We start from the raw sequence: 10,110 nt of genomic DNA, 5'->3' as shown, positions 1-10,110 counted from the left end.
TGTAAGATGGAACGACTACAATGAGGGCAAGAAATGGGTGGGAGGCAAACAATGTGGGTGGGAAACTGAGAGAAGCAGAGGAGAAATTGTTTTGGTGAACAATCATTGAAACCAAGATGTTCCACTAGCAAAAAAGCCTTGTTCACCATCTGCGAACAAATAGAAACATAGCCCTGAGGTGTGCCTGCAGCAGCAGGGCCATGATGTCTTTTCCAGCAAACCTTTTGGTGGTTTATCTGGCTATGATGGTGAGTTTTCCCTTATATTGATCTGATTACATCATTCCTCAGGCATTAATACAATTGTAAGTTACCGTATTGGTATAAATGGTATTTTATACAATTTAAGATAAATTTAAGATACAAACTTGAAAGAAATGTAAAATACTTTGGATCATTTAAGTTAAAAGTGTGTTATTTGTAATACTAGCCGTCAACAGTAGCTATATGTATATATATATAGGCCTACTGTTGATATGTTTTATTTATTCATATCAAATTGTATACAAACAATATGAAATATTGTTTGAGAAGCAGTGGCCCCTCCCTGCTCTGAGGCCACTGCAGCAAGCTCTTATCATAGTGGACCTCCAAAATTATTTGCTTTATTTATCAAACCAGGAGAAAAAAAGACAAGTTGCCAATTCACAGTTTTGTTTTACGCTTCCTTATAGTATTATTTTTATAGAATATTCAGATTTGTGCACCTTTATCTTAGTGAGTTCACTTTGATACACATGAAATATTGATAATGACTTTTTAATTAATATTGAGATAGGAAATATTTAATATTATATCAATGAAAGAATAAAGGCAAGTTTTAATGGTCAGGTGGTAGTTGGGCAGCTGGAATAAGGAGGGATAGGACATCTCATGAAACATAACAAAAAAGATTCTTTAATAAAAAAAAATAATAATTCCAAATCCATGAAAACAGAAAAACTCTTAGAATTTGGGAAACCACGTGGAACAAGAGACATGACAAAAAACAAAGAACTGACGAGGGAACAAGTGAAGTGAACTGGTATATATAGGGAGAAACTATTGAATGAGGTGGAAATATTGACAAGGAGGTTCAGGTGAGGGGAATGAAGTGATTGCAGCTGGGAGTGGCAGGATCTGTGAAGTGAGGGAAAAGTCGAAAGACATCTTTTGGATGGGGAGAATAAAACAAGGAACGAAATAAAGAAAGACAGAACATGACAGTTAAACTATCAAATAAGCACATAGGCTATTAATTACTGTTCCTGCAGCTCTCTGGGGCAACCAGAGGTGGGGAGAGCCATGTGCGTGGTGTGTTGAGACGACAAAAAAGGAACTGGATTATCCCAGCTCAAAAACTCAGAGAAAATATGGACTACACGGATAGACTATATGTGGCCAAGGTAGGGATCCATTTGTAATGATGATGTATGAGCTGTTTCTCTAATGCCAGGTTGAAAAAAAGTTTTATTAAAGTCCAAATCGGTAAGATTGAGCCTCTCAAGACTAGATTACTGTCCAATTGTTGTTGTTTTTATTTTTTATTAATGATCCACACAGATCTTCCTGTTTTGACATTGCTATTGCAACCCAGTCGCCAAGAAAAAACGTCGACGGTGTACGTTTCCATGAACACTGGAGACGTACTATTACAACGTAAAAACAGCGTGTTATACCTACAGTATCCACGCGTGCCGCTGTGGAGGCGGGTTTCGGGGTTTGGGTTTCACGGCTTTCGCGGCAAATTGTGGACACGATTGTTTAGGGGGGGGGGGGGGGGGGAGGTAGACTGTTGTTGACCGGGGAGGGGGGGGGGGGGACACGTTTGTTGAGGGGGGGGGGGGGACACGATTGTAGGGGGGGGGGGGGGGGGGGGGGGGGCGACACGTTTGTTGAGGGGGGGGAGACACGTTTGTAGGGGGGGGGGGGGGGGGCACGCTCGACAACGAGAGTTGGTTTTTATTGAACGCTCGACAACGAGAGTTGGTTTTTATTGAACGAGACTTCAACACGGAACAGCTGCACGAAACGATGGTCACGTCACTCTCGGTGACGGTGTCGACAACAATGAACACACGAACAATGTTAATAGAACAACACACAACCACATAACATCCCGAACCCATCAACCCCACTTAATCCTAACAACAAAACAAGTTAACAAAAGCCCCATTTGTCAACTGACAACCCCAATTCCCAGAATCCCCCGCGGCTCCGGAACACGGCGTACCTTATATTAATCTTTATTATCCGAATGGGAAATGCAATATTTTAGGACAGATACACCATTAAACGCGTTTCTAATGACATTTCTAGCGAGAAATGTACATTTTCCTTACATAATCTTCAGTCAGTGAATGTGTATGATCTTTATTAATCTTTATTATCTGAATGGGAAATGCAATATTTTAGGACCGATTCACCGTTAAACGTGTTTCTAATAACATTTCTAGCGAGAAATATACTTTTTACTTGCATAATCTTCAGTCAGTGATTGTGTCTGATCTTTAGTTTTATGGTTATTAGGATTTGATCGGATCGCTCGCATGTTTCAACGTCAGGTTGTTAGGCTGCTTTCGCTAAACTAGCAGCTCACGTGCTTCCTGCGTTTGTGTTATTAAACTGTTACTTTATGTAACTTTTAATGATATCATCTTGTTAGAAACACGTATATCTGAGAGGCAACCCAGTCGCCAAAAGCATTCGTTGACAGTGTACGTTTCGTGAACACTGGATTACGTCGCATTTCAACATAAAATAGCGTGTTATACACACACACACACGCACACACACACACACGCACACACACACACACACACACACACACACACACACACACACACACACACACACACACACACAGACACACACAGACACACACACACAAACACACACACACACACACACACACACACACACACACACACACACACACACACACACACACACACACACACGGTGCATTTCGCTGCTAAAACAACAACAACAAAATATTCCCTCAAATATTATTACTAAAGAACCGTTTTCCAAAGAACGAAATGTAAACCAATGCATTCTGAATGGGAGTGTTTCTCCGATTTTTCCATGCTACACAGAACGAAATGTAAACCCATGCAAATAAAGACTTCATTGTCATAATCATTTAAATATCATTAATCTCCGTGTGTTGGGTGCTATTCAATTTTTTTCAACGGGGCTGGTGCCGTCTCCTTTTGACCTTTTGACCCCAGACTTCTGGGGGAATAGCTGAATCAATTCATTAGTCAATCAGAAGCATGTAAATATCTTCCCGGTGGCGTAGGAGAACGAACAAGGTGTCCTTCCAGGCGATTGCAACGGTGCCACACATGAGCATATTCGAACATGTTTAATGGTAGTAATTAGCTGTCGAAATTGGAGGCCTTAATCAATAATGAGCAGCTATTGATTTGCTTCCCGATAAAAAATTGTGACAAATGACATGTTATTTAGCATCTACACGTTGAGTCCAATGACACCAAGCATGACACTCTAGCTAATGGTAACATGTATTTTACATGGTACACCTAGGTCTAGGACATGATCTCGGTGTAGCAAGAGGGCGAGCTTGATCTCATTGGACTCAGCTTAACGTGTAGATGCTAATTAACATGTAATTTGTCAAAAATCTCCATCGGGAAGCAAATCTATAGCTGGTCATTATTGATAAAGGCCTCCAAAATCGACAGCTAATTACTACCCCGAAACATATTCAAATAGGATCATGTGTGGCACTGTTGCAATCGTCTCGAAACGTAGATGTCAAAGGACACCTTGTTTGCCCTGTTGCACGACCGGGAAGATATTTTCATACTTCTAATGGATTGATTCATATTTTAAGGTTCTCGGAGTGAGACTTTAAGCGGCTGCAGCAGAAGTGTTGAGACGAAAGATGATATCAAGACATTAATAGAATATTCCCATTCACATTATGATTCTTCGTCATAACATCCGACCAAACATCCTTTACATTCACCGAGCGAAGATTATGAAAGTCCAGGCCCCCCCTTCCTGCACTCGGGGTCCGACCGGGCCAAGTTTCGGTGCGGGGGTCCCAGTTAGGCCCTAGAATATGGTATTCAAATTTCAGGGCGGTAGGACCTTCCTATCTCAAAAACTGTTTTTCCACCACATTCTGAACCATTAGGTCTCGCAGGCAACACTTCTGAAGGGGCTTTGTCCAAATGACAGTCCATTTGGGAAAACTTTATTTCTCTATGGGCTAGAACTACAAATCTTGGATATGTCATTCTCGGGGCCCCGGGAAATGTGTGTAAACATTTTAGCATCCCTAGCTATCTCGAAAAGGCCGGAAAAGGGGCGTGACCTCCAACAGTACAGTCAATGTACATAAGACAGAGGTTAGTTTCTAGGCCCCATTTTTTGCGGGATGGAGGTGTACATTTGTGGCTTAATGTGTGTAGACACAGCTGGCCTGTGGCCACGTCTTTGAAGTCTGGGGTCAAAAGGTCAAAAGGAGCCGGCACCACGCCGCTTATGAGATAACAAAAAGTGAATCTGTATTTCTCTCATAACATTTTGTCATTATTGAAGAGAGGCCCCTGATTCTCAGATATGCATGTTGGACTGTTAGGGTATAGGTCTGGGAAGAACTTCAGGCCAAAATCTTGCAAGCGAGCCGCTGGGTGCAGGTGCAACGAGATGGAGCACTTGCTGAGTCATTTCCTGTAGGGCTGGAGCCACAGGTTGAAGCGTATGCGTCCTTTGAAACCCCCTTTGATATATAAGAGACCCCAAGGTACAGTTTACTTAAATGTTCTCGCCTCAGTCACCTATTGCATCACTTCCTTTAGGGCTTCGGCCTCCTAATTGATCATTGTAGTATAATTGAATGCCCTCTTTCATATTATATGATACTTCCACCACTGGGACGTGGCAACAACTCTCCAAATCCATATGGGGAGGGGGGGGGGATGCTTTTGGACAGTAGGGGTGTACACTAGACATAAATAGGAAGCAAACTCAGGAGAAGGAATGACCTCTCACAAATATTTATTGAATAAATTGTTTCAAATAACCCTGCCTCGTTAAATCAATGAACTTGGTGTTTTGCTTTCAAAAATAGGTTATAGAAGAAGTCTAAAGTGCAGAAAATAAAAACATCCAAGCTGCCTTTTAAGGATACCTCGGAATATCTGTCTATTTTTTAACCGTCGGACCCCAGTTTACGACAAAAACAACACAATTTACGGCAGCTCCTTTGCCGCGTGGTTTTTAGAGCCATGTAAGGATTAGAGGGGGCGGTCGATAGCAACCACCATAGCAGCATGACGGTCAAGTGACTGGATGCAGCCCCGTTGAAAAAAATAGAATACCACCCAACACACGGAGATTAATGATATTTAAATTATTATGACCATGAAGTCTTTATTTGCAAGGGTTTACATTTCGTTCTGTGTAGCATGGAAAAATCGGAGAAACACTCCCATTCAGAATGCATTGGTTTACATTTCGTTCTTTGGAAAACGGTTCTTTAGTAATAATATTTGAGGGAATATTTTGTTGTTGTTGTTTTAGCAGCGAAATGCACCGTGTGCGTGTGTGTGTGTGTGTGTGTGTGTGTGTGTGTGTCTGTGCGTGCGTGTGCGTGTGAGTGTGTGTGTGTGTGTGTGTGTGTGTGTGTGTGTGTGTGTGTGTGTGTGTGTGTGTGTGTGTGTGTGTGTGTGTGTGTGTGTGTGTGTGTGTGTGTGTGTGTGCGTGTGTGTGTGTATAACACGCTATTTTATGTTGAAATGCGACGTAATCCAGTGTTCACGAAACGTACACTGTCAACGAATGCTTTTGGCGACTGGGTTGCCTCTCAGATATACGTGTTTCTAACAAGATGATATCATTAAAAGTTACATAAAGTAACAGTTTAATAACACAAACGCAGGAAGCACGTGAGCTGCTAGTTTAGCGAAAGCAGCCTAACAACCTGACGTTGAAACATGCGAGCGATCCGATCAAATCCTAATAACTATAAAACTAAAGATCAGACACAATCACTGACTGAAGATTATGCAAGTAAAAAGTATATTTCTCGCTAGAAATGTTATTAGAAACACGTTTAACGGTGAATCGGTCCTAAAATATTGCATTTCCCATTCAGATAATAAAGATTAATAAAGATTATACACATTCACTGACTGAAGATTATGTAAGGAAAATGTACATTTCTCGCTAGAAATGTCATTAGAAACGCGTTTAATGGTGTATCTGTCCTAAAATATTGCATTTCCCATTCGGATAATAAAGATTAATATAAGCTACGCCGTGTTCCGGAGCCGCGGGGGATTCTGGGAATTGGGGTTGTCAGTTGACAAATGGGGCTTTTGTTAACTTGTTTTGTTGTTAGGATTAAGTGGGGTTGATGGGTTCGGGATGTTATGTGGTTGTGTGTTGTTCTATTAACATTGTTCGTGTGTTCATTGTTGTCGACACCGTCACCGAGAGTGACGTGACCATCGTTTCGTGCAGCTGTTCCGTGTTGAAGTCTCGTTCAATAAAAACCAACTCTCGTTGTCGAGCGTTCAATAAAAACCAACTCGTCGTCCCCCTTCAACTAACGTCTTCCCCCCCCCCCCCCCCCTACAATCGTGTCGTCCCCCCCCCCTCAACAAACGTGTCTCCCCCCCCCCCCTCCCCGGTCAACAACAGTCTACCTCCCCCCCCCCCCCCTAAACAATCGTGTCCACAATTTGCCGCGAAAGCCGTGAAACCCAAACCCCGAAACCCGCCTCCACAGCGGCACGCGTGGATACTGTAGGTATAACACGCTGTTTTTACGTTGTAATAGTACGTCTCCAGTGTTCATGGAAACGTACACCGTCGACGTTTTTTCTTGGCGACTGGGTTGGCTATTGGCTATTGCCAACTTTCTACTTGCTTTTGGTTCTTTATTTTCAAACAAGCCATTTTTATGTTATCCAATTCTGTAGTCACCAAAGTGACATGTGTGCCCGATCTCCAGATAAGGTCCGACATGGATGGCACCATGTACTACACTCTGTTGGGCCACGGTGCCAGTGAGGAGCCCTATAATCTGTTTGTTGTGGAAGAAACCACCGGGCAGGTCCGCATCTTTGACGTTCTCGACAGAGAGGAAAGAGCTTCTTACATTGTGAGTGCAATCCGATTATGTGAATCAATAATGTATGATCATTATATGACATGATTAAAGGGTTTAAAGGGTGGTTCAACTCTTCGGTTTTCACATATACTTTCTAAATCTCAAATTAATTGGTGCTGCAGTGCTGCCCATCTAGTGCTGTGATCAAAACAAATTTCCCATATGTTTTTGCTTGGAAATATAGCAGGCATTTAGTTTCTCTGAGAATAGTTTGTCTTCTGTGCGACAGCTCACTGGAGTGGCCCGATTCCGCAACGGGACAGTGGCCGAGAGGATCGAGCTGATGATTGAGGTGGAGGATGAGAATGACAACCCACCTGTTTTTGTGCCAGTGCCTGCAGCTAGAGTCATTGAGTCGAGCCCAGCTGGTAGGGCCCTTACAAGTGTACCATACAGTCCATTACATGTCGATATATATATATATATATATATATATACATATATTTAGAGCGTGTGTATTTCTTCTGTCCAATGATATCAATGAGCTGTCAAATAGGTTGGAGAGCGTAGGCATTGTGAAAAAACCCGACCATGGCTGTTTCCTGACCATTAAATTCTAAAACGAGAGTCATACACACACACACCTACACACACACACACACACACACACACACACACACACACACACACACACACACACACACACACACACACACACACACACACACACACACACACACACACACACACACACATACACAAACAGACACACATCACACATCATCTCACCGGCAGATATTTCAGACACATCTTTGTATATTTAATCAAAAGCTAGGTTCAGTCAGAACACATTGATTTTCACTCCAAACGTGTTGCTGCATGTGGTTGATGTGTAGGCTGTAGAGGTTTTCCAAATCATAATTTTTATTTCCTGCTTCCTTGCAGAAACACTGGTTTATTCAAAGCATAGCACAGCTTCAGTTTTGCTGTGAGCTTTGTTTACAGGTGTTACAAGGTTTAATTACGTTCCGAATTTGAATTCTGAGTAAGAGCGTATTTCATATCCGCCAATCATTTTATATAGAGAAGCCCTTTTCTGTAAATTATAGTGCATTTGCTTAAAGCAAATCATTCAGTTTGGCTGCAGATTTTAAAACCTTGACTTGCATTACTGTAAGGCAAAATATTTCCATTTGTTCAAACAGGCACTCTGGTGGCCCAGCTGAACGCAACAGATGCTGACAAGATCAACACGCTCCACTCAAAGATTGCCTACACAGCATTATAAAGCAAGAGCCCATAGACAGCTCCAACCATTTCTACATAGAAAGAGGCACAGGATTAATCTATGTCACAGATGCAACCTTAGACAGAGAGGTAGGCCTAACTTTCTCAAACTTTTCAAAGGTTCTATAAAGTCAGAAGGCCTTTTTCTAACTTATTTCATGAGGCATCTCCATAAACTGAATGTTAGGGCAGGAAAAAGTGGGAGGGTTGGCACGGTAGCAAGGGTAGAGCCAGCTTACTGTGGTTTACCGTAGGGCAAAGCTAATGAATAAAAAACATTGCCAGCTAACGCCGGTGCAGGCAATTTGCGGTTAATACATAATCTATCTATAATGTGCGTCCCTAGGCTGTTTTATTCAGGGCTAAAGCCCCGGATATTATTTAATTAGACCCGAATATAATAAAAAAAGAAGAAAAAATAAAGAATGGTATATTTACTGGTAACTATGGAATGCATTAATTCAATTCAGTCTAGAAGTCATGAAATGATTCTAGTCACTGATGGTAGTTAGTTATTTTGAAAGAAACATTGGGATTCCAGGGACATCTCAAAATAAAGTAGCCTAGTCCTTCTGGCAAGAGAATAAACTGCTTAAAAACATAACCAGACTCAAGGCAAGGCCAGGCAACTTTATTTATGTAGCACTTTTCATACACAAGGCAGACTCAAAGTGCCTCAAGTAAATTAACCTATCCTATCCCCAGTCAGATCTTTATATATATATATATATATATATATATATATATATATATATATATATATATATATATATATATATATATATATATATATATATATATATATATATATATATATATATACATATATGTAAGGTCTCTCTCACTTGTATTTATTTTACTCTAAAATAACTTGAATGGAACTTGAGATGTTTGGGGATAAGCAGCACAGCAGTCAGGTTGCTATTTAAAGCTATAATAAACTGCATATTTTGTTTATATAGGTTAAGCATTATGAAAATGTTGCATGCACAATAAGCATACAACATTTTCCTTTTCCCTCTGGGCTAAGCCCAGGATGTTTATGAAACCTAGAAATGCCCCTGGTGCTATCGTCAAGTCATTCAACTCAAGGTAACCAACTAAATCCACCATTCATTTTGTGTTGGCCCCTTTAAGACATGAAATAGCATTGAGAGTGAATCATGATCAACATGACACATTTCCAAATAAAACAGGTCATTAGTGCATGACCAAATGTAGGATGAAGAATGTTGCCAATGTTCACTACATTTAAAAAAAAAAAAATACTTTTAATATGCAAGTCTGGGTTCAAGCAACTCATGTGGCAGTTGGACATTGACCTATATGACACCAAAAAGGTCCTTCAATTCAATGTTTTTTTTTTCCTGTCATATATTTTTGTCTGCAGCGAGTGAGTTTCTATTCGTTGACCATCGAGGGAGCCGACATGGACGGAGCGCCGGGGGGGAATACCGCCACTGCCACGGTCAATATCGAGGTGACAGACATCAACGACAACATACCAACCTTAGAGGAAGATGAGGTTCAACCGCTTTTCTTACCTCTAGATTCATTAGATAAAAGGGATTGGGATTTAGGATTTAGTGTAAAAGGAATGAATGTTGGTGCAGCCAAGTGTGCTTTCGAATTGAACTACTTTGCTGAAAAGGGTGCTAAATAAATTAGTTAAGAGTCAAATGTTTATTCGATTCTCTTTAAAGATTTTCTTCCCTTTTGTTTGTGTCTGCAGTACTCGTGCAGCATTGTTGA

At 41.1% G+C, this 10,110-nt stretch overlaps 1 protein-coding gene across 1 annotated transcript; it reads left to right on the top strand.

Annotated features, from left to right (window-relative positions):
* Positions 1 to 465: 465 nt before the first annotated feature.
* Positions 466 to 9,056, top strand: LOC132468678 (desmoglein-2.1-like). The gene is made up of 4 exons (XM_060066436.1): positions 466 to 1,384; positions 6,973 to 7,122; positions 7,361 to 7,499; positions 8,277 to 9,056. Exons 1-4 carry the CDS (start codon positions 1,352 to 1,354, stop codon positions 8,357 to 8,359), a joined length of 405 nt encoding a protein of 134 aa, XP_059922419.1. The 5' UTR covers positions 466 to 1,351; the 3' UTR covers positions 8,360 to 9,056.
* Positions 9,057 to 10,110: the final 1,054 nt, after the last annotated feature.

This window comes from Gadus macrocephalus, chromosome 12 (genome assembly GCF_031168955.1).
Source record: "Gadus macrocephalus chromosome 12, ASM3116895v1".
Taxonomy (NCBI): Eukaryota; Metazoa; Chordata; class Actinopteri; order Gadiformes; family Gadidae; genus Gadus; species Gadus macrocephalus.
Note: the sequence above shows the minus strand (reverse complement) of the source record. Positions and strands in the feature narration are given on the sequence as shown.

Coding starts and splice junctions, on each gene's coding strand:
- LOC132468678 (XM_060066436.1), top strand. CDS start 1,352: ATGGACTACACGGATAGACTATATGTGGCCAAG. Junction 7,123..7,360: donor AGGAAAGAGCTTCTTACATT/GTGAGTGCAATC, acceptor TCTGTGCGACAG/CTCACTGGAGTGGCCCGATT. Junction 7,500..8,276: donor CATTGAGTCGAGCCCAGCTG/GTAGGGCCCTTA, acceptor TTGTTCAAACAG/GCACTCTGGTGGCCCAGCTG.